The following is a 25,131-nucleotide window of genomic DNA, read 5'->3' as shown; positions in this document are numbered from 1 at the left end:
GGCAGAACCTAACTGGGAGTTTACAGCATGTACTTAGTGTCCGTTACATACAGAATGAGTTTGAAATGGTATTAAACTGTATGCATTAAGACTTTACCTACACGCTCTATAGTCAGATAAGCCTCAACTCATTATAGGTGTGGTCAATTTAGTGCTCAAGAATGCCATCATGGGGACCTGAAGAGGACTATGGCACAAAGTAAAGTACTCCTGCACTGCAACTTAAAAGCCTTTGTTTTGTTTCTTGCCCTGCTGTACTTTGGTTATGCTATGGCGGGCCTGCCCTCTCCCCCCCCCCTGGGCTCCGGCAGGGAGAGTTAGATAATTTTTATCAGCTGGGACTTCACATACACAGAAGAGATAGACTTGGAGCTGGCAGTTCTTAGTACAAGGCAAGTGCATTTGCTGAAACTTGTGACAATGCTGTGTAATAGATTATGTTACTTACTTCACTTCATAGGTGGAGGGTGAATGTTTTGTTTGAGAAAGTGAGACTTAGTGGATTCACTGTTAGCGTAAAAATGAACCACTTGCAGTCCCCACCAACTTCAAGGGAAACTGTGCTTTTTCATTTGGCATGTAAAAGTATTTTTTTGCCAGCCTTGGTAAATTCAGGGGCTCTGACGCCTGACGAGAGTATCTAAACTCGCCTCATGGCAGCAGCTCCTCTGGATGGCAGCTTTTTATAATGTCAGCAGACACATGAGAAATCAAAGGAAATAACAGATTACATGACTATTTTACCAACTAAAAAATATCTCAATTCATAAAAAGATATTGAATCATTATTATTCCAAATAAGGCACACTTGTTTTTATTTGTAAATAAGTCTGTTTCCAATTTGAGCTACTCATCTGGGTATCCTCTTAACTGTTCTTAAGTTGCAAGTCAAAGCGTTGTTGCTCCTTAGGCTAATGTCAGACCAGGCGTATGGCATATATTTTCGGCAAGCTGAAAAACGCAACACGAAAATAACGCCGTAGGCCTCCTACCCGTGCCTGCACCTGAAGGAATGGAATACGCTCTTTGCAGGTACATGTAGCCGATATCCACATAAAAATGCAAGAGAATGCAAAGTCTCTCGTTTTTATGTGTATTTCAGCTACATGTGCCTGCACCCAAGCGTATTCCATTCATTCGGGTGCAGGCACAGGTAGGAGGCGTATGGCAGTATTTTCGGCAAGCCTTAACGCATATAGCTGCAGAGGTATTATTATTATTAACATTTATTTATAAAGCGCCAACATATTCCGCAGCGCTGTACTTTTTGTTATAAAATAAAAATACAAACTTGCTGACTCACACAAAAAAAACCTGAATCATAAATGACAGCTGGCAGCAACCTTTACAACAGACTCTGATCGCATTAATTTTACAGCAATGGAATGTGGTTATCTGTTAATATTTAACAATACCCCAGCAAGGAGCGCTTTCATGCACACAAATATACTTTCCCTTTCGCAATATTCAGCGACACAGGTATATGCATATACATTCACATTCATTTAAATCTCACCCAGTGACAGGCCCGGCATTAGTCTGCCAGCGGATGGAATAGGAAATCCTAGCATTGATTGGTCACCTATTACCCCACCTTTTTGTTTATCACAGTTCTTCTGCTTAAGATTTGAGCTGCTAATTGGCTAATGTAATCCTGCGCATGTACAGTTATGAGCAATGGTTGAATTGGGGCGGAATGCTATCCCGCCACTATTTTTGTTACACCAAATTGCACCCTGCATGGCAGACTGTGCATTCTGGAGCTATTGTGTGTGGCCCGACTCCCTTTCACAGCGCTCTCTCCGGGTGCATGCGCTACCTCCCATGTCATTCCCACTGCAGCCTGGGCGACAACCAGCAGCAGCTCACACTATATCACATTGGCCAGCAGCCCAAGCACTGAAAAAAATCTGCCTCCTGTAGTTCATGCAAGCTGTAAATTGGCCTTCGGTAACAAAAAGTGAAAAAGCCAATTTTAAAGGTTTCTGCAGATTTTCTGCTACAGCCCTGCACTATCACTTTCTGTTGGAAGCAGCATACTTTCATTGCAGCAGTTACTGCAGTGGCTGAGGATGATTTAATATCCCCATGTTGTCAGTGCTGTAACTGGGGCTGGAAAAGAGGAAGCAGTGATGGATCAATCGTTCAGACTCCTGACACAGTAAGCCACAGCCTGCAGAATACTCACTGCCCCTTCCCCAAGTGTGTGCATCTGGTTTTGTTCTATTCCAAATCAGACTCCTAGCCCAAGGTCCCACAGCTGCTGTTCACAGCTGGCACTAGATGTGTGTGTATTGGCAGGCAGGCTCGGATTTGTGGAAAGGCCACAAAGGCCCGGGCCTAGGGCGGCAAAAATTGGGGGGCGGCATGCCGCCCCGCCGCACCAAAATATTAAAGTTTTTCGCGCATACGGAGCAATGGGGACCTCTCCCCCACTGCTCCGTATGTGATTGAAAAGGCCCGCGCATGCGCGGGGAGGTTCGCCATTCGCGCATGCGCAGGGGGGGCGCGTCAGAGAGGGGGCGGCCTCGGGGCACCCGGCAAACAAATCCGGCCCTGTTGGCAGGCATTAAACATGAAGGTGGCACTGCATTTATAATAGGGTGACCAGATCACTTGAAAATGCAGGTACATTCTAGAAAATCCAAACCAGCAGGGTTGAGCTGTGATTGCAGTTGAATCTAAATGCAACCAGTGCTACCCTGTAACAGATGTGTTGCTTAATTTTGAAGTCTGGTCACCCTGATTTATAAACTGCTATGCATATTGGCAGGCATTAAAAGAAAGAGTTGGTGGGCATGGCTTTTTTCCTTTTTTTTGCCACATATAGCGTACATACCATCACTCTACTATTTTTACCCCATTTCAAGCACTGGTTATGAGGCGGGGATTAAGAAGATTCTTTTGAAGGGATGGCTAATTGTGTTGACAGGAGGAGGTTTACTTGAACTTATAAATAATGTGTGATAACCGACAAAAAGTTGCAGATTATAATAGGAAAGATTGGGCATCATCAAGGCAATGAAGGCTGCTTGAATCACCATTATTACAGCCCACCCTGTTTCCGACTATCAGAAAGCAGATCTGGGTTGTGTGTGAATACAGTGGTAGGAAATTCTTGTTGCTTTACACCAGGTTTGCTGCTAGTTACTAGTGCCCAAGGTTACCACTTGCCAGGTCTAATTTTCAAAAACAGTCTGTCATAAAACCAGCCCAAAGCTAGGCAAAAGCCACTTCAAAAATCTAAAAGAATATATGTAAAAAAATATCCCTTCTCCTAGCCCTCTCAAGCCTGGAATCACTACCCATGCCAAGAGCTGGCACTACATTTACACTGCCAAGCATTTTGTCATGTCATTTGCCCCCCATTTACAATATCATATGTTTTGGAGGTATTTTGCATTAAACTGTAACTGCATTGTCCCTACTTCAAGGAACTGTAGATAGGAACAGAACACACTCAGTTCTGGTGATTCACCAGTTATATTCAGCCACAAATATGATTGGTAAAGTGCAGTCAACATTTTGGGTGAGGATACCCTCCTGTTAGAAGGGATTAAGGGAGGGTGTGTTCCCCTAAAACTACATGTCACAAGTCACGTCTGTGGCTGAATACAATTCGTTAAGCATCAGAAGTGATTGTGCCCTGTTCCTACATATCTTGAACTTGGATTATAAGGTGACACCCCGCCAGGTGACCAGGGCGGCATTATACATGGAAGTGTCATAGGGTATTTCACATCAATTAGTAATAATGTTGGTACAGTATATATAGTTTATGCATGGAAGTGTATAGGTTTATATGTGCGCTGGGTTTACTTGGAAGGGTTGAACTTGATGGACTTCAGTCTTTTTTCAACCCAACTTAACTATGTAACTATATACACGCCAGCATTTATTCTATTTATTATACATAAAATTTTCACTCCATCATACATATACCTTCCTCTCACTGTAATTATTTGTCTGGGCTGTTTGTTCCCACTGGTGTCATGTTATAAAATCTGCTTGGAGTGTTAGTAATCACTTGCCTGGTGGAACTGTATCTACCATCTCTCATTTTATGTAATATGCCTGGAGTGTAAGTACCAACCGTCTCTCACTGTTCTTTGTATTATAATGTTGGGGCCAGAACTCAATTTTATGACTAACACAGCATTAGTCATGACAGCTGCTGCGTGTGGCCCTAGTGCATTCACTTATTAGTTAAAACTGATAACTATGATTGCCCATTTAAAGTTACTAAGGGTTGAAAGAAGACCAGAGTCCATTAAGTTCAACTATTCCAAGTGAACCCAGCACACACAACCTATACTTACCTATCTATACACTCACATACATAAACCATATATACCAACAGCAATACTAACTGTACATATTAGTATCACAATAGCCTTGGATACTGTGCTTGTTCAAAAACTCATCCAGGCCCCACTTAAAGGCATTAACAGAACCTGCCATTACAACATCTCTAGGAAGGGCATTCCCCAACCTCACTGCCCTCACCGTGAAAAACCACCTACGCTGCTTCAAATGGAAGCTCCATTCCTCTAATCTCTGGTGCGCTGGTCATATTGTGGGAAAAAAAACAACCCCTAGCTGCATATGATCCCCTGTAATGTACTTGTACAGAGTAATCATGTCCCCTCGCAAGGGCCTTTTTTTTTCCAGAGAAAACAACCCCAACCCTGACAGTCTAAAGGTCCCCATATAGAGGCCGATTCTAGCTGCCAATATCGGTCCCTTAGACCGATTCGGCCTGTGTATGGACACTACCGACGGGCCTGCCCGACCGATATCTGGTATGAAATCAGCCAGATCTCGATTGGGCAGTTTAGAATATCTAGTCGGATCGGGGACCACATCGGCTCGTTGATGCGGTCCCCGGACCAACTTTTCCTATGCCCCAGGGCCAAACAATCTAATTATCCTGGATTCTCCCGATATCGCCCACCCGTAGTTGGGGAGAAGATCTGCTGGCTTGGCGGTAGCCTGTGTATGGGGACCTTAACCTAATAGTTTAACTCTTCCATCACCTTTCGATACTACTTTTATTACATAGTAAATACCTACATCACGACAGGCCAACAGCTGAATTCTTGTGAATCTATCTGGAAGCCTGTGTTGTACTGTATCCTTCTTCACATTCAAGGCCTGTTCTTTTGCAGAGTTATAAAGAGACTGTGTTCCAGTGATGTGCCTACTTCTCAACTTTTACATAACTGAAAGAGTTTTGCCCATGCACACTTTTACCACAAAGGTATTCACGGTGTGTTTGAATATCCTGTCAGTCTCACACCCATTAGCCCAGCCCACAGGGGTACATTACAAAAAGCAGATGCATACAGTCAACGATAAACTTTATTTTATTTTGTCGCCATTCCTATGGTCTTTGCCTTACAGATTTGCAAACGCCAGTCAGGGAACCAGGGCTGCTGCTCCCTATAAGCAGAGTATGCAGTCTGCATAGGGCACCAACTCCCAGGGGGGCACCATCCCAGCTGCTCAAAAAAATCATTTTTATATAACATACCCCCCAACACTGTCCGGTTTTTATAGCGCATCCTGCTGTCCCGGATAGTTCAATCAATCTATGGGGGCAATTGGGGGCACTTACTGTGGGGGCTATTGGGGGCACATACTATAGGGGCATTGTCTATGGGGGCTATTGGGGGCACTTACTATGGGGGCATTGTCTATGGGGGATATTGGGGGCACTGTGTGTGGGGCCCCTATAGTAGGTGGTTTTTTTTATTATTTTTTTTTTACTTCTGTAATATTTGGGGGAGGGGGCACAAAAGTACATTTCTGCTTAGGGCACCCATTTGGCCAGCAGCGGCCCTGCAGGGAACTGTCATCTGGAAGAAGTCTAGGAGCAAAGAGAAGAAATGTATGCATCGGCTCCATAACAACATACCGCCCTGGGTTCAGCCCTTAGCTGCCCCTCACCACAATAGCAATTGTTACGAGTACCGGACGGCGTTGACTATTTAGCTGTAAATTGTCTATTCCCTAGCACTGTGCGAACACAGCAGAGCTCTACAGCACTGCAACCCAAGCTGAGTTTGGAAGGGGCGGGGCTTCTGCCCTGCAGGCACGTCACCTTGCCAACGCATCCCTTACTAATAAAGTTCCCACATTTGAATGTTTTTTTTCCGTACTGGCTACCTCATTCTGTGTATCTGGAATTGTAGATTTTATTTCTCTTAGGGCTTTTCTTGGAGGTTGGAAGAAAATCCAAACAAAGGCACACAGAAATGGCTTTGGAAACTGGGCTTTGGGCACAGCTGGGCCTGCAGGATCGCATGTGGGCGGGGATTTAAACGCGTTCGATGACGTTGCAGCCTGGGCATGCGCATTAACAATGTTCTTGTCCGTGTGTTTTTTTTACTGATATTTTGTTTACTGTATATTGCAGTGATGGAGTATGGGAACACGAAGTAGTAGCAGTGCAGGAGGTGGGGAAACTCCGGGAGATTCTCCAGAAGACTCCCAAAACAACCTAGAGTCACGTGGTCTTCAGAATGATGATGATGAGGAGAACGTTGACCTGGCGCAGGTACTGGCGTATCTTCTGCGCAGGTAACAAGACCCCTGACATGTCCTCCATAAACTTGTCCAACTATATTCTTAGCAAACACTGAAGCGAAGGTAGGATCTTACTTATGGCGCACATTGCTCAGTGTTCAGTTTTAGGGTTCTTTTATAGACAGGTAAGGGCTTTAATAGATAATGAGACAGACAATAAATTAAATACTTCTGGAATCTTTTAGCTCAGCAGTATTGTATAATAGCCACTAGGTGGTCATATAGACTAGGCATCATACTGTAAAGCAGAATAGAATTATACTGCAGAGAGGTGGAATATGTAGCATGGTCATTACCAGAAAAGTTGTTTTTAACCTTAAAGTTGTTTTAATCCTTTACCTGTCACCCATCATAGAATCATCATAGAATCTACTGCTTCGTCACGAAAGTTCCATCATGCTGGCCCCAAAGATTCTACATTTTTGTTGTTTCTATTTGAAGGGTGCAAGGTGTTTACTGGCAACATGCAACACGGTTAGATCAAAAACCTGTGCAACAGAAAGGGTTAAATAGTGTCTCTGTTACATTATTTTAGATCATTTGTAGGTAGTTGCCAGTGTCATGGCATGATACTTTATACATCCAGCAGTTGGGTTCAAATGTGTTGCTTATGTTTTGTTAAATTGAAAAAATAATCAAGGAGCAAGGAGCAAATCAGTGCAGAGTTATTTTAGCATTTTCAATCAATACGAAGCCACCAATACTGAGTTACATGGGGATGAGTGAAAATGGAGACACCACTAAGTCATGAAACATTGGGGTTTTTTGTTTTTTTTGCCCAGTGCAGTGGCCTCTCACCTCATTCTTCTTACTGTGATAATGCTACAGCCCTTTTACTTGTAACGTCAAGTCAAGTACTAGCACCATAAAGTTCTTACATATGCACATAGGGCAGCCAGCAGCTACTCTGTGCTGAAGGGTCAAATATAAAGTTCTTTATGTGCCTGTACAGCACATACTGTAAACACTGCAGTCTTTTACAGTATATCACAGTCTATTCTATCAGTTATAATTTCTATCAGAGGTTTATTTATATCTGAGAGCCTGCCGAAAATTATAGATGGCCCACATGAGCATATTCTTACTTTCTGGGTTCAAACAATTCTGGTCATCAACCTCTGCCCTAGAGAATTCTTCATTTTAATTACCTACTTGCAGCCCTTCAAGATTTCTCCTAAATTATTCTTGAGCAGATTTGCAAAACTTTGAGCTATTGTGCACACTACCTCTACTACCCACATGTCAATACTGCATGTAAACATACCCAGAGCTTGTAAACCACTGCCCTCAAACTTGCTTCCCCACTGAACCCTAGTTCTTTCCCATCCCTTGTGTGTGAGGTATGTCTGTCCTGAGAGTTGGTGTCCTTTTCCATCTTAGGGGACAAGTGCGATTAGTGCAGGGAGGGGGTCCTGCTAGCTTACACCTGGTGCAATCTTTGTCGGACTCAGATGATGATAACGACAGTGCCTGGGAGGGCTGCTTAGGAGACCGCTACATTCCTCCTGGTGAGTCGTCTTGTCTTCACACTTACATTATTGGTAATCCACCTTTGCCACACACCCATGCGGAGTGTGATTCACTTTTAGCTGTTAGTTATAATAAGTTTGACTTTAGTTAACTATTGCTCAAAAAGACGTCACCTTGATTTCATATTATAAGATTCTTACAACTCTAAGCCAGGCATGCATATTTCTTAGAAAATCTATCATGTCGCTAGCTAATATGTGAAATTCATTAATTTTAAGCTTGGTCTTCTGAGTGTAAATTAAATGGCAAGATCAACAGCATTTTTTCTTCATTCTACAGAATTTTCTGTGCCATATTCTCTTTTGGTGTGCTTTTTTCTTTAGTTTATATGCCTAAATCTCATTCAACTTTCCTTTTCTTGAAGTTGATTCAGCCCCAGACACCACATCGCTGGATCAAAATCAGATCAGGACACAGACACTTTTGGCCACAGGAAGACAAAGCACACAAAGACAACATAACATCACACGTCTCCTATTGGAGGTATGACTGGCCTACTTACTGGATGTCGGAAGTATGCTTTTACAACATATTGCATCAAAACCATGTTACACATATGGGTTATATTATACATTTTTCATATGAGATATACAGTATTTTGGGCATAGCCTATAAACCTTGAGTCCAGTAGGCGCAAAGTGCAATGTAACTGCCTGTTCTGCATCTTTACCATGGCTTATCTGCACCCACTGCTATCATGTTCAAACTTTTGCACATTCAATAAGGGGGTGAAAAAATTTGCACCTGTTATATGCTGGTAATCAAAGCTTGCACCCGCAATATAAGAGGGAGTATGTAGGTGGGAAGAATGTCTCCTTGGGTGCCCCTTAAAGAAGGAGTAAACCTTTTTTTTCTATCTTTAAAATAAATTACTCTAAACAACCCCCAGAATAACATATCTTAGTCACTTCCTGGTACAGTGTGAAGGCCTGCCCCCTCTTTCTGTTCAGCTCTGCTCATCTATTCGACTATAGGGTAGTCAAAGAGGAGAGCCTTCTTTGCATGCCTGACAGAGAAGAAGCATTCTGGAAATGCACAGTAAGTCAGACAGTTATGTATAGGCACAGAAGAAATCTGCTGCTGCTGCACACTGGCTCCTGCTTCTCTATGCATTCCCAGAAAGCTACCCTGTAGTCGAAGAGATGAGGAGAGCTTCACACTTTACCAAGAAGAAGAGGAAAGAAGCTGAAGATTTCAACTTATAAATCAGAAACCAGATCAGACTGAATGCAGGGACTAAGGTATGGTATTCTGTGGGGTTGTATAGAGTAATTTTAAAGATAGAAAAAAATGTTTACTTCTTTTTAACAACAGGCCATTTTGCGGCTGAAATCAGGGTCACCTAAAGACAGAAGGCTAATTTGGCTCCTTTGTGGTGTACAAGCAAAGGCGTAAACTTCGCACTGTGCATCACTGTGCAAGTACTATGTGAATGGTCACCTAAGGGGAGCAATTTTGCATTATTTAGCACATCCATAAGTTGTGTAAGTTATCCATACTGTTTTGGTGTATTTTTATTCTGTGATAGAATTGCCCGGTACGTGAAAATAAAGCAGTTGGACTGTCAAAAAAGTCTGGGAAAGGACAGGACCTTTAAACCTATAGATTTTCAATGCTAGTAAATTTTCCCCCCATTGTCATTGTTTCTTATGTATGCAGAGAGAGCGGGCAGGATGTGGATTTACTATGGGAGAGCGTTGTCGTGTAACATCTCAGTGAGTATCAAGGGGCTTGTGTGTTTGATGGGTGATTATTTGTCATGATAACTGTCTTTCTGTCTTCTTTTAGTTTCCTCCCGAATCATGTATGTGCCACAGACTCATACTCCCAGAAGGCTTTCTGTGGGGTGTATTCCCCCAATGGATCTGTCTTTATGTCAGCATGTCAGGGTAGGTTGCAACTTTGTCCTCTACAGGTGCTGCAGCATATTCTTACCATTTGTATATCTTATCATATTTACTAATATCCCAATACTCTTGAATACATCTTCTTTCATTTACTTTATATTTACAACCCCAATTTGTTTCTCCTAATCATTTGTTTTATATTGGGGTGTTTTTTTGTTTTTTTTATTTGGCTTTCCAACCCCCTGTCATCTCTGCTTTTTAGACTACTGGTATGGGATCTCTTATCTGTAAACTTTAAAAGCTCTTAATTACAGGAATGCCATGTCCCATAGTTCTATGGTCCCTTTATTCTTCATTATTTTAAGCTCTTATAAATTAAAATGTATCTATACTGCCTGGTAACCTCTAGATTTCTTCTCCTAGATCAAAACATCCGCTTATATGATTGTAGAAATGGTGCCTTTAAGAAATTTCGCACTGTTAAGGCTCGGGATGTTGGCTGGAGTGTCTTGGATGTGGCATTTACCCCGGATGGAGGACATTTTCTGTACTCCAGCTGGTCAGACTACAGTGAGTATTAGTGATGATTGAAAAGGTTTCACTGCGGAAAAACACCAGTGGCTGCAATGGGTTTCACAGTCGTTTTCAGTGCAGGCACACAGAGCAGTGTAGGGAAGCAGATCCGCTTCTCTCACCCGGATGGAAAAAACACAGTGCTGAGAGAAGCAGAGCATATGTTCTGTGTGCCTTTGCCCTTAGAAGAGCACTATGAGCAATTTTACATTGTTATATGGATATTTATCCACTTTAAATAAGAATGCTAAAACTTGTGTTTGGGTACAACTACCAATCATACAATTAACATGCAGTGTGAAAGTAAGTATTTTGGACAGCGCCCTCTTTACCTCTTTTTGTGTTTTTGTATGTATTCTGGTTGTTTAATGTATGCACCTATTTATTGTACAGCTCTGTGTGAAATGTTGGTGGTTTATTGGTAATAATACAACCCCATTTTTATAAAGTTGGGATGCTGTGTAAAATATAAATAAAAACAGAATGCGATTTGCAAACCATCCCATTGTCTTTTTATTTACAATTTAAACAGTGTTCCAACTTATTTGGAAATTGGGTTGTAAAAATAATAACGGGAATGCATGTATGCTACAATTGATTCTATTTAAGAGAAAATGTCAGCTCAGCGGGGCAATCTTAATATGGTGTAGACAGTCCATCACTTATATTGGTTATACAGGTATAGGACCCGTTATCTAGAATGCTCGGGACCCAAGGGTATGCAGGATAAGGATTCTTTCTGTAATTTGGATCTCCGTACCTTAAGTCTACTAAAAAATCAATAAAACATTAATTAAACCCAACAGGACTGTTTTGTATCCAAAAAGGATTATTCAAATCTTAGTTGGGATCAATTACAAGGAACCGTTTTATTATTAGAGAGAAAAAGAAAATCATTTTTAAAATTCTGAATTATTTGATTAAAATGGGAGATGGGCTTTCCGTAAAATGGGAGATGAGCTTTCTGGATAACGGGTTTCCGGATAAGGGATCCCATGCATTCAATCCAAAGCAAGCTTTGACTTCTGGAAAGCAATACTTTACATGTGTTTTTTAGAACGTTCTCATGTTATGTGTAATAAATATGTTTTGTGCAAAGTTTGTGTACCACCTAGTGTGCTGTAGGATGCACTATAAAACTATGATATTCAGATTCAGAGATTTCAATCCTAGCTGGAATTCATTATTCAATATTGAAAACTAAATATTATTTTCATTTATGCATCAAATATATAATTATATTGTAGAAGTTTAACAGTAACACTAATATTATTCTGATTTTTTTCCTTTGATTTCAGTTCATATCTGTAATATATATGGAGATACTGAATCGCACACTGCCCTGGATCTGAGGTACTTTGTGTGAGAAAAATGTCCACTAGTAGTTTTATATTTTGTTATCTTAACCCACTTCAGTTTCAGTTTTGTGCCATTCTGTGTCTGCTTTTTTTTTCTTTTCATCCTTGCCACTAAATTCTTTTTATAGCCCCTCAGAGCGTCGTTTTGCTGTTTTTTCTCTCACTGTATCTTCTGATGGACGAGAAATTCTGGGAGGGTAAGTATATACGACAATTGCTTGGTTGACTAGTGATATTGCCTTTGGGCTTTATTTATACACAAAATTGTGTGCAGCTTTTCTCACAAGGGTACCAGTGTACCTGCTCAGCCTACTCTAATGAACTGCATAGATGGATGCAAAAGACTTGTAAACCAGCAGCCTTTACCTGCCAGTAATTGTAGAGTTCGCTTGCTACTTGGACACTAAAGCTGGCATCGCCAAGCGAGCGGATCTTCACCCGATAACCCCACCTACGGGTGGGCGATATTGGGAAGGCATGTAGGCGAATTCGATCGTTTGGCCCTGGGCCAGATATCGGTCGGCCAGGCCAAGGGACTGATATCGGAAGCTATAATCGGCCTGTGTTTGGGGACCTCAAGGCTGTTGTTGATGGTGCTACAAGAAGTATACAATGTCATTTAAAAACACAGATTCTAATTAGTTTTTTTTATATTACTGCATCATATGCAAATTGCTGTGGATGCATTGATGCAGGACTTATGGGTGCATTGTGGGTAAAATAATTTTGATTAGCATCTAGATAAAAATGAGCAATCATATACAATATAATGTAATTGGGAGTGTGTAATTGAAATTGTTGGTAGTTACGTCATGAAACCAGCTTATAAATGAATGCATTACTTAATGAATGTGTAATTGAAATAAAAAGTCTTTGCAGTAGATACTCTGTGATGATGTCCAACATCCCCATTACAGCAAACCAACCACCGCTGTACAGACCTCACTTTTTGCATGGGGACATTATTGTGTTGAAACAGGGCCAAAAGGGCCTTCCCAGACTATTGCCACAAAGTAGGAAGCACAGACTTGTCAAGGTATTTTCTGCTTAAACACAGTTGGCATTACACATTCTGGCAGGTAGCATTCTCTTGACATCTGCCAGACCCAGCTATCAGTCAACCAGATGGTAAAGGTTAAGCCTCGCTCCAGAAAACACATTTCCACTTCTCCAGAATTTAAGGAAGGCACCATTTTATTCTATCTCAGCTGCTGCTTGGCATTACACATGGTGGAGTCATGCTTGTGTACAAATGCTTGCCCAAAAATCTCTCATGCTCATCACTATTAGTTTTTGTAGCTTCCATAGACATTTTGGAACTTGGCAGAGCCTGTTCCAGTTGAAGATATATTATTTTTAAAAAAGCATATCTGGATATACATGTATAAATGCGTTGCTTGATATGTGGGGTTGAGTGTTGTATTTGTTAGAGATGTAACAGCATTTCAGTATATAGTGCTCATTTTCCCTTTTGGTGTATGGGAAGTTGTCATTAGATGCACTGCTAAAAGGGTGGCAACTATACATTAACAGGACAAATTACTTGTGCTGAGTGCATGTAACCTTTAAATACCTTATCCCCACTTTTGGTACAGGTGATTAAAAAGAAAAAAAGCTTTAAAAAAAGGGAATCAAAATGTTTAAGAGAATCCTAAATAATTTAAGACAAGGGTCATTACAGGTGCAGTTATTCCATCAGCAGCCACATGTCATGCAATCTGCTAAATTCTGTCCTGCAACCAAATCTCCCTGTTGCTTCAGAAATGTCATATGTATGGCCAGCTTAATGTGCATTCTGTGTTTCGGGTGGTACCTTATAACAGACTTGGCATAGTGATCTATCATGTACAAGCTTCTTTAACTGTTTTCACAGGGCCAATGATAGATGTGTTTATGTGTACGACCGTGAGCAGAATGTTCGAACGCTCAAGGTATAGTTTTTTGGGGGTTTTATCTATTTGAGCCCTCTTCCTAATGCTTCCATTTATTTATTTATTTTAGTTTCATGCTTCCATCATGACCATCCAGTCTCTCTGTTCCTCCTCTCTTTTCTCTTATGACTTTTTATATATTATCTATATCAGGTCTAAGTCATTAGAATACAGTGGCTGAAAAGGTTTGGCTGTTGTAACGTAAAATATAAAGACCATAAACTATAAAGGGCCCACTCTGAAACGTATCCATTAGTATAGCGGGTTAGTGATGATATGCCACTCGTCGTATCCTTTTATTGTGTTTATTTTACCTTTATGCATACAGCCACTCAATAACCTCTATATATTGTTACTCTTATTACCTTTTCTGTTTTTTCATCTATGCTGACTCAAGCTCTCTTAATTTAAAATCTTCCATGTCTCACTCTTCAATCTGTTTAGATTGTTTCCCATGAGGACGATGTGAATGCTGTCTCCTTTGCTGATGACAGTTGCCATATAGTCTACTCAGGGGGCGATGATGCGTTATGTAAAGTGTGGGACCGCCGAACCATGCGAGAAGATGATCCCAAACCAGTGGGGATATTAGCTGGACATCAAGATGGCATCACTTTCATACATAGCAAGGTAAGCTCTATTCTGGCTGTCATAGCCTTTTTTCCACACATCATACATTTTGTTTTGTAATAAACCACTGTTTTTCTTCAGGGGGATGCTCGTTACTTACTATCCAACTCAAAAGATCAGAGTATAAAGCTTTGGGATATCAGGAGATTTTCAGGGCCAGAAGGACTTGAGGCCTCACGAAGGGCAGTTACTCAGCAGAACTGGGACTACCGCTGGCAGCAGGTTCCCAAGAGAGGTGAAAACTTGTTCTAACCAAGATGCTTGGATATTAAAGATATGTATACTACAGATGCTACTGACATGCACTTGCCAATAACAGAAGGCACAGGGTGCAGTGGGTGTTTCTCTGTTGTCTCTGTTTGACAAGGGCTTTAGGGTTTTTTTATATATTGTTATTGGCCCATTAAGAAGCCCTACTCTGTGTATTAGGGCAGTGGCACATGGGGAGATTAGTCGCCCACGATAAATCTTCACAGTTGTGGGTGACTAATCTCCCCGACATGCCATCCCACCAGCGACAATGTATATCGCCGGTTGAATGGTACACACAACTTCCTTGCTAGGCAACTTTGGGCGACCGAAGTAATGCGTATACCATCCCACCCGCAATTTACATTCTTGTCGGTGGGATGGTATGTCAGGAAGATTAGTTGCCCGCAATAGTGAAGATTTATCGTGAGCGGCTAATCTCCCTATGTGCCACTGCCCTTAAACTGATACTATTTTTTATGCCACCAGATACAGGCAGCACATCCTACAAATGTTATTTCTTTTTAATGAATTCCTTCCTTTGCTTTACAAAGCCAGAGTAAAGGTGGCCTGTAGCAGTTTGCCTGTAGCAGTTGTGCTGGAATCTAAACACAGTTGCCCTCCAGTTACGTGCAGTGTATTAGCAGCCACAGGGCATTAGTGTGGGGTATTTTCCCATAGAGTCCCCTCAGTAGAAAATATTGCTCAATTCTGGTTTTCTGTTACATAACTTTTTGAGGTATGTTTTTTTCTAGCTCTCAGGAAGAAACGTTTGCCAGGAGACACTTCCCTAATGACATACCGGGGGCATGGTGTCCTACATACACTGATTCGTTGTCGCTTCTCTCCTGCATACACCACTGGCCAGCAGTTTGTGTACAGTGGCTGTTCCACAGGTCGAGTTGTAGGTGAGTGCAAGGATTTAAATAATGCACATGATTTGCAACTGTTTTATGTATGATGCAACTTGAAATGTGTTTTTTTTTTTTCTCTTTCTCAGTTTATGATTTGTTAACGGGTCAGATAGTGAAGAAACTGACAAATCACAAAGCATGCGTGAGAGATGTTAGCTGGCATCCATGTGAGAACAAGCTTGTCAGCAGCTCTGTGAGTAACATAGGGAAGATAATGGGAGATATAAACTTTACATTAGGTTTATTAAAGCTTAGATGTATAGCAAAAGAGAGACTTCCTCTGATTAATCCTGTATACTATCTGCCTGATTGTTAAGAACACTGCCCTTAATTGTTAATAGTTTAATGCTGACTATGTTATAAACTTGATGTGAAACCTGGGGTTATACCCAATGACTTACGGATACAGATGCAAGTCCCGACTCTTGCACATTACAATCAGTGCCCCTAAACTGGAATCTAAATCTCTAGTACACCAGAACTTGCTAGTGACTTCAGAAGAAATCCAAATATGGTATTACCACTGTGCAAATCTAAGTATTACATCCCATTTTAACCACAGACAGTTGGTTTGCCTGGAATTGGACTACATTTTTTTTGCTGGTTATAAACCTTGGAAGCTTCACCATTTTGCGCTTCTTTAAGTCTAATATAGAGTGGAAGACATTTGAGCTTCTTGAACTTTCAAAGCTTTAAACAGAAGACAAATTGCCCCAACTAGTATTCTATAAATACCTGCAGCAAATGGTCAGGGCAGATGCAGGTTTTCAGGGAGGACACTTTAAGTCAACACTTTCTCTGGTATGCCAAGACTTCAGGCTCACCTCTCGCTATCTGTCTCTGTGGGGAAAAATTGGTTTGTTAGATGATGCCATGAAGTAGTATAATAAACTTATGTTGCAACTTGACCCACAGCCATACTGTCACTTGAAAAGCCTACCCACAACCTTCAAGATACCTGCATTTCAGAATGTTCCACACTGTAGGACACTGCCTCAAAATGTATGCTGCATTTTAGAATCCTACTAAGAACTTACCACCAATTTGAGTTTAATCACATTTATTGTTGTTACTGTTATATATACAGGTATGGAATCTGTTATCCAGAAACCCATTATCCAGAAAGTTCCAAATTACTGAAGGGCATCTCCCGTTGACTTTGTTTTAATGAAATAATTCTAATTTTTAAAAAATGATTTCCTTTTTCTCTGTAATAATACAGTACAGGTATAGGACTCATTATCCTGAATGCCCGGGACCAAGGGTATTCCGGATAAGGGGTTTTTCTGTAATTTGGATCTCTATATTTTAGTCTACTAAAAAATCAATAAAACATTAGGTAAACTCAATAGGATTGTTTTGCATCCAATAAGAATTAATTATAGCTTAGTTGGTATCAAATACAAGGTACTGTTTTATTATTACAGAGAAAAGGAAAACAATTTTAAAAATCTGAATTATTTGATTAAAATGGGGTCTATTGTAATTTGGAACTTTCTGGAAAACGGGTTTCCAGATAACGGATGCCATACATACGTATATACTCGAGTATAAGACGACCCGAATATAAGCCAAGGTACCTAATTTTACCTAAGAAAACTGGAAAAACTTATTGACTCTATTATAAGCCTAAGGTGGGAAATGCAGCAGCTACTGCTAAGTTTCAATAATCAAAATAAATACCAATAAAATTACATTAATTGAGGCATGAGTGGCTTATATGTTTTTAAATATTTATTCCAAAGATAAACAGTAAACTAGCTCTGTAAGTGGAGGGTCAACAAAAACACTAGGCACTGGAGGGTCTGGTTGCGGGTGGCCTAATTTGCACACAAAGAACAGAGGGTGCTAATCTGGAGGGACCCATGGCACCTGATTTGGGTATAAGCAGAGGGTGACTTTTTCAGCACATTTTGGGTGCTGATAAACTAGTCTTATACTCAAGTATATACAGTACCTTGTTCTTTATCCCATATAAGATATAATTCATCCTTATTGGAGGCAAAAATTCCACCAGGTTACAAGCACTTTAGATAACAGATCTCATACTGTATATACCTCTTATACTTTGCGATCTTAATTTTCACAGGGCACATACTGTATTTAAACATTTTGTGTCTGCTCCTCTATTCTACCCTTTTGCCCTTCCAACCATTCCCCTCTCCCCCACCCATATTATAACCTTGATATCCACTACACTCTTATGCCATCATATCCTGCCCCAGTCGTGCACTTCCTATTCATTTCTCCTAGATCTTAAAGGAGAAAGAAAGGCAAAGTCACTTGGGGGTGCCAAAATGTTAGGCACCCCCAAGTGACTTTAATCACTTACCCCGTACCCCGGGCTGGTGCCCCTGTACGGAGAAAATGGCACCAGCCTGGGGTAGCAGCGATCGCTTCCTCCTTCCGGGTTCCCTGCGCGCGCATGCGCAGTAGAGTGAAAAGCTGAACTTTAATAGAAAAGTATGCTTTTGACTCTACTGCGCATGCGCCGACCACTGGCATTTTCAGAAAGGAAGGAGGAAGCACTGCAGGTACCCCGGGCTGGTGCTGTTTTCTACTAACAGGGGCACCAACCCGGGGTAAAAGGTAGGCGATTAAAGTCACTTGGGGGTGCCTAACATTTTGGCACCCCCACGTGACTTTGCCTTTCCTTGTCCTTTAATTTGTGTTATCAATTCAATCACCTCTTGATATTTCCTCTAATTTTGTTTTCTTCTCTGTCATAATATTTAGTGGGACGGAAACCTCCGTGTCTGGGAACATCGCCAGGCTGAGTTTTACCCAGAAGATCTGCGTACCCCGCCATTGGAATCTTGCTGATAGCTTATACTCGTGGTAGCCCACAATACTAGCTACACAAGTGTGTCATGACAGTGATGTATTTGTGTGCACTAGAAGAGAGAGGACTGGATACAGTGTGTAGGGAAAAAAATGTGAGGTGCTAAATATCTCTGTGTGAACAAATTTCTTATATATACACTCATAATTGAACCAAGGAAAGTAGTGGACACCATTTCAATTCTGCCTGTTTTGCCACAACATATGCAAATCTCAGAGTGCTAATTTCAGAATTCACTTTAAATATATGTTTAATTTTAGTGGAGAAGAATGTTAGATATGTACATTTTAAGACGTGCAATTACTTGGCATGACTTCTGTGCGGCATGTGTTTACATGCACTTTGTGTTTGTAAAACAGCATGGGGTGAATGACTGATAAAAAGATATTTTGATGTGCTAACAGATGAATGCAGGGCTGTTACATGTTAAGAAGAGGAAAGACATGGGGGATGTTAATAATTAGTGATATATAATATGGGGGCGGGGTTACTGTGTTTCTGATTGCTTATAGGCTTCTGTAATAAACCTTTCTCAAACATTCAGCCTTGCTTTTTTCCTGTGATATCTCTTCCAGAAAAATGATTTGTCCTGAGCATATAGCACTTGTCATCTTGTGGTTTATTAGCTTTTGTCTTTTAGATCATACTTTATAGTTAAGTATATTGTGAGCCAAAATTATATGGTGACTCTGGAAATTGTTTTGTCAAAAGGATGTGCAATGACTGTGGTCCAAAAAATCAATTCAAGACCCGTGCCAGAGAGTTTTAGTAGGGTAGTACAAAGGATGTGTGTGACTGGTACCTGCCAGTAGGTTATCAAGACCATTGTGGATCTGTTTGTGTTATGTGTGACTGGTGCCTGTAAAATATCTGACTGTGTTAATGTATAAGGTATGTGGAGCTTTGTTACTGGCACCTACCAGAGATTATACTGGACCTCTGATAGGTCCTTCAGACATCTATACTAGAGGGGCCTTGCACATATCTCTAAAGTCAAAGGCATGCTGGCACTTTTTCTTCTCTATTTTTTTTTTTTTTGTGTACAAATAATGGCTCTTTATTTTTTGTAGCAGCTGGTCAACTCCAGATTGTGGGTTAGTCCAAGTGCTGGCACAAGGGTGCTTCTAACAGCTGGTCAATGCCACAGCGTGGGTTAGACCACTGGCGGATTTCTGTGTTTTGTAGACATCTATACTAGGCCTGGGTATATTATATACCAGAGAATTATATAAAGTCTGTTTTACGGGGTTTGCCTGAAGATCGTACAGGTCATTGTGATGGACTTGCCGGAGATCTATATAGGACCTGGGTGACAGAGGTCTTCTAGAGAAGTACACTGTTACTGGTACCTAACAGAAAACTGTAAAAACCTGGGGAATGGGGCAAAATACAGTGCTTCTTGAAATGAGGCCAACTATAAGCTACAGAGCAAGGACATCTTTTTTTGTGAGAGGTTTGCCATCACAATATGACTTGTATGACTGACAGGTATTAACCATGTCTAAACTGGATAAATGCTACAGCAAATAACAAAGTGTGACTTTATGCTGCAGAGAGTGACAGCATCTGTCATAGGCATGGGGTCCTGGTGTCATATGTGAGGGACTCAACAGCTGATAGGGGGAGGGAACTGGAGCCGTCCTTCCGAGGGGGTGAAGGGCAGGATGGCAGCTGTTGTGGAAAAGTGCCTATACTGGATGGCTTTTCTCATTTAATGTGTGTCTATCACTCTGTACTCATGTATTGCTTCAGTCTTTTCCAGTCTCTCTTAATGGCTTGATTTGTCCAGAATTATTTTGTGGCTCCTTCATGTCACCAGTTCCTTCTTTGTACTTCAGCTATATATTTGTGCAGCTTGTTTCACCCAGCAAAATCAGAATCTGTCTTGCCAGTCATATGCCACTGTCTCCGTGTTCCTTCTAACCACTTCCCTTGCACTTTTCCTACAATCTACATTCTGACACTGAAGATGATTTCTGTGATTAGCTGTCTGTGTGCCCTGGTGAGTTTATGTTCAGAGGTATGTGCCCGTGTGGTGGGAAGTGTGTGTGTTAGGAGAGGATATCATTTATGGCTGGCAGCCCTGGTTACTCTGGCACCTCTTCTGCAAGGACTTAGCAACCCTCGAAGCATCTTCTCCAACAGAAACAACTTCTTCAATGTGTAAGTATATACTTATTGTTTGCTGAAATCTGACTTTGGCATGAGCATAAAAGTGGTTTTTTTCTAGATCTGAAAGTCAGTGAATAGCTATACATGATGCATAGACTAGGAACTGTAGCATGTCCTGATATTCTGTTGCCAGTGTCCTGCTGCACAACTAAAACCATCACAGTGTTGTTAATTTACTAATAATACAGCTCCATTAATATTGTGGGTAGAGGCAGCTAAAGAGATATGTTGGGGGGTCAATTCCATACATTTCCCAAGATAAGTGTTAAGAACAGCATTCATTATGAACACTACTAATCTACAAGTCCGGTATTCTTATAGTTTAGTAAGCTTTACTATTTCCACAAAGATTCTTATATATTTTTACAGTTATTTTGTAAGAATTAAGCTGTCACACTCTGTAGCACTAATTTTGAGATATCTCTTCATCCTAATGATAATCGGCCTTTACTTCCCCTTAGAATTGTCCAAGAATTTGAATCTCCAGTCCTTATTTTCTTCAATCCCCCCTGGGTTTTTTTTTTTATCTCTCTCCCCATCCTAAGAACATTTGCAATTTAACATTTCTTTATCCTCTCACCACTATTTTATTCTCTCTGCACCCCTCATTCACCAATTGAGGAGCTTGCATTCTAACTGTTCTACCTTTCCACAGGAAGTTTGTTCATTGCTCCTGTGGCTGGACCTTTCTTCTGTTATCTGGATTTGTCTTGTTGGTGTCATTTGTGCCAACTGGTCGACCATTCCTCACTGCAATGCACCTTACAAGGTTGGCAGTTGGTACAGCATTATGCCAAGGGATACCTCACCTCTTCCAGCTGCTGGAGGACTTAACTGGTTCCTGTCACCAGCCTCTACCACCCGGTACACTTCTCCTAACAAAACTAATTGACAGAGCAAGCTGTCAAGCTGAGGGGCACCAGTGGCAAGGTTATCACATATCACCTCAAACTTTCACTCTAACATTATGCAGCTTGTCAATGGCAGATGAGCTGGCTGTATTTGTACGGTATCTAAGAAGAGGCTACCCAGCTAGCACATCTCTACGCCTAGTCTTCCTGTTGAATGCCAGCCTCCTGGGATTGTATAACTTGTTATTGGTGTCTACAGCCCTGTATGCTCCTAGCTACACACAGTGTGTGGTGGGAGCTGCAGCTGGCACCTTGTGTTGGCACCTTACGTATCGAATTTGGTACCGTAAATTTTATTCACCTGGTCCTCCTGGTCACGGAATATTCCCTAAAGTGAGTGGAGGCAGAAAAGGTTTGGACCCAGAAGGAAGTTTGCAGTAACATTTCAGATGGAATCTGCCTGGTGACACCTTTTCAACTGGCGTGTTCTTCCTGTTCAGTGGAGTGCAAAATCCTTGGTTTTTTATTTGCAATAATTGCCTTACACTACATGCTTGGAATCCTCATTTCATCACTAAATAGACCACAGTTCACTTGCAATCGGTTATGCCAAATTGTGCAATCTCACAAAAGCCACATTTTCACGTATTAACCTATCACAATAGGTACTTAGTCAGAGTACAAGTATTACTCTTGGAACAGAGCGACTGCAAAAAAAAATGTATTCTGCTTCTTTCGGTGGTGCATACACTTTAATTCTTTTAGAATTTCCCTTCTATACAAACACAGATACCCAAATAAAAACCTCATGTTCAACCTTTTGGATTAAGGATACAGGGCCTGTCAGTGAGTTATTGCCATAACTCTAAAATGGATACACATGTTTAAAGGAATTATGAATTTCCATTCATATCCAATGAATATGATTATGGGGACATGTTTTCCTTAAAAAACAAAAAAAACAATGTTTAGCCTGTTACATATGCCAAAAATCCATGTAAAGGGAAATGTTTTGGCTTATATTTAAGGAACCGTTCCGTGTAAAAATGAAACTGAATAAAATAGTTAGACTGCACAAAATAAAAAATGTTTTAATATAGGTAGGCAAAAATGGCTGAAATGGGCAGATGTTTAATATAATTCCTAACATGTCCCATGTGCCCCCCCCCCCCCCAAAGTCACTGACTAACTAAAGGTCCCCATACCCCTTAAGATCCGCTTGCTTGGCGATGTCACCAAGCGAGCGGATCTACTACCGATATCCCCACCTATGGGTGGGCGATATCGGGAGAATCCAGGCTAAATCGATCATTTGGCCTTGGGGCCAAACAATTGAGTTATAAAGACGGGTATAGGCAAAGTTGGTTCGGGGACCACATCAACAAGCCGATGCGGTCCCCAATCTGACTAGATTTTTAAACCTGCCCAATCAAGATCTGCCCAATTTCAGGCCAGATGTCGGTCAGGCAGTCCAGTCGGTAGTGCCCAAACATGGCGCGATTAGCTGCCGAATCGGTCTAAGGGACGATATTGGCTGCTAGAATCGGCCCGTGTATGGGGACCTTAAGAGAGCTGAAAGCAGGAAGTAAAGTTCTGGCTATTATGTTAGACATCCATTTACTCCAGCCTCTATAGAGGCTAAATTTAACAAATTGAACATTTTTTATTTTGCACAGTGTATCTATTTTACCCAGTTTCATTTTTACATTGAACTTTTTCTTTAAAACAAATGTACAACCTTGTCAGCAGCAGATATTAGTTTTGTCAGTGCCTTTTTAGTTTTGCTTTGTCTTTGGGTGCTTTTTAGGCTTAAATATTTATCTAATAAATGTATAAACTAATAACAATCCCATAGCTTCCTGTCTTTTGAACTTTCTTTGAACTGTAAAAACAAAGTTCAATAAGGGGATATAAAATCCCACTAAATGGCATATTCTGGCAAATTTATGTAATAGTCTATATTTTTTCTGAGCTGACTAACTCCTGAGGATTGCACTTTTTTATAATGGGGTTTGTTCCAATACAAACAATTTTGTTCACCTTAAATTAAAATTATAGTATAATGTCAACAGTGATATTTTGAGCATGTCTGCAACTCCTCATTATGTTTTATTTTGTTTTTTTCATTATTTTCTTTTCTAGTCTGCCTTACACCGCATGACATATACATCTCTGAATCTGAAGTTTAGATGTTTGCTGTTACCAATATAGTTTATCACCCCTCTACCAAGTCATCTTTCTCTGCTGTTCAAACCACTATCTAGCTGCTATTTTAAAGAAGAAGTAAAGCCTGAAAAGGGATATGGCCAGAAATGCTGTGTTTTATATACTGAACCTACCATACTAGCCCACAGGATCAGTAGCCCGACAACAGTAATGATCCAATTTTGTCCACAGGAGCTCCCTATCTTGGATCCTGGTAGGCTGTATTTTGTGGGCAAGTGGTATTGAACATGCTTATTGCAAAATTAGCAGAGTATGAGATTACATCTGTGCCATAGCTGCTGAAGCGACAGGGCTGACTATTAATTTAGACACTGAAACCACTGGTTTTCATGATATCCTGTAATTTTAGTCTGACTTAATTACTAATTAGCCTTGTATTGTGAATTTGATATTGTGTGTAAATATACAGTATATTGTCAGTCCATAAGCTCAGGAAACTGATAGAAACCAAGTGGAGGTGCTGTAAATCAGTTGAAAAGAAGACAGAGTTATTGGGGGCATCTCCAGAAGCACAGAACTGCTAATGTGATATGGCAACCATGGGCTACCCATAATATAATGTCTAGACTAATTCTTTGTTAAGCTTTAGTTCAACCACATTTGCAGGAGGCTATCTCTGTAGGTTACTATAATGACCTATAAAATATCATCAGAAGTGGCTTACAGGGACTATGCATGTTCTAATGTCTGCAATTTTTGTAGCTGACTAAAATAGAAGGTTTGTACATGACGTAACATGATTTGTCCACATGCTAAAAACTGAAATCTGTTTGTAGCAAGGTACAATTCCCACTTGTGTCATTGGCCCATTGTCTCACTGTCATTGTTTTTTTTTTGTCTGAGGAACTGTTTGTTTCAATTAAATGCAACAATAAATTAAAAAAAAAAAGTAAGCCTATTTTACATTTAAACCCTTCATAAGGGGCTGTTGTAGTAAAAAATGGTAACCAGGCTTTCTCACTTCATATTATGGTTCTAGGTAATAAACTTGAGCAGGAAAATGTATAGTGTTACTGCAAAGCCAGGGTCCTTTAGATCTTTTAGGGCTGTTACACACTAGCATTTGGTCATTTGGTGTTTTTTTTTTGTATGTTGTACCACAATAGAATGCATACATTTATGATATGGTTGCCACCTTTCAAAACAGGGAAGTCCAGGCAGGGGGCCAGGCAGGTGATGTTGGGGGGTGGGCAGGTGAAGTCAGGGGGAGGGGTGGTGACGTTTAATGGGATTATTTGTGTGTCAGGAGCTCACAGTGATTGGTTAATTACCATGTCATTCATTGCAAAAACAGCAGCCATTGGAAAACAGCAGCCACGACAGCCCTTATGAAAACCAAGCTGTCTGCATCAAAACCAGACAGGTGGCAACCCTACTTAATTCACTCACTGCACCACATGGAAGTGTGAAACAATTTGAA

The 25,131-nt window shown here is 40.8% G+C and overlaps 2 protein-coding genes across 5 annotated transcripts; both read left to right on the top strand.

Annotated features, from left to right (window-relative positions):
- Positions 1-374: 374 nt before the first annotated feature.
- On the top strand, positions 375-19,005 carry dcaf11 (DDB1 and CUL4 associated factor 11). Of its 4 annotated transcripts, none has more exons than XM_012959325.2 (15): positions 375-392; positions 6,419-6,582; positions 7,969-8,096; positions 8,483-8,601; positions 9,778-9,833; positions 9,907-10,007; positions 10,389-10,535; positions 11,837-11,891; positions 12,025-12,093; positions 13,770-13,827; positions 14,272-14,457; positions 14,539-14,692; positions 15,462-15,614; positions 15,707-15,813; positions 18,357-19,005. In XM_012959325.2, exons 2-15 carry the CDS (start codon positions 6,428-6,430, stop codon positions 18,441-18,443), a joined length of 1,575 nt encoding a protein of 524 aa, XP_012814779.1. In that variant the 5' UTR covers positions 375-392; positions 6,419-6,427; the 3' UTR covers positions 18,444-19,005. The 4 variants fall into 4 exon arrangements, with proteins under 4 accessions (XP_012814779.1, XP_012814783.1, XP_012814785.1 ...); XM_012959329.3 differs by lacking the exon at positions 375-392 and adding an exon at positions 6,229-6,247; XM_012959331.3 differs by lacking the exon at positions 375-392 and having other exon boundaries at positions 6,353-6,559.
- A 598-nt stretch (positions 19,006-19,603) lies between these two features.
- fitm1 (fat storage-inducing transmembrane protein 1) lies at positions 19,604-24,589 on the top strand. The gene is made up of 2 exons (XM_004910760.3): positions 19,604-20,625; positions 21,290-24,589. Exons 1-2 carry the CDS (start codon positions 20,432-20,434, stop codon positions 21,924-21,926), a joined length of 831 nt encoding a protein of 276 aa, XP_004910817.2. The 5' UTR covers positions 19,604-20,431; the 3' UTR covers positions 21,927-24,589.
- Positions 24,590-25,131: the final 542 nt, after the last annotated feature.

Source organism: Xenopus tropicalis, chromosome 1 (genome assembly GCF_000004195.4).
Source record: "Xenopus tropicalis strain Nigerian chromosome 1, UCB_Xtro_10.0, whole genome shotgun sequence".
Lineage (NCBI taxonomy): Eukaryota > Metazoa > Chordata > Amphibia > Anura > Pipidae > Xenopus > Xenopus tropicalis.
This window is presented reverse-complemented; position numbering and strand designations above follow the sequence as displayed.

Coding starts and splice junctions, on each gene's coding strand:
- dcaf11 (XM_012959325.2), top strand. CDS start 6,428: ATGGGAACACGAAGTAGTAGCAGTGCAGGAGGTGGGGAAACTCCGGGA. Junction 11,892..12,024: donor CACACTGCCCTGGATCTGAG/GTACTTTGTGTG, acceptor TTCTTTTTATAG/CCCCTCAGAGCGTCGTTTTG. Junction 14,458..14,538: donor TCACTTTCATACATAGCAAG/GTAAGCTCTATT, acceptor GTTTTTCTTCAG/GGGGATGCTCGTTACTTACT.
- fitm1 (XM_004910760.3), top strand. CDS start 20,432: ATGATTTCTGTGATTAGCTGTCTGTGTGCCCTGGTGAGTTTATGTTCA. Junction 20,626..21,289: donor AGAAACAACTTCTTCAATGT/GTAAGTATATAC, acceptor ACCTTTCCACAG/GAAGTTTGTTCATTGCTCCT.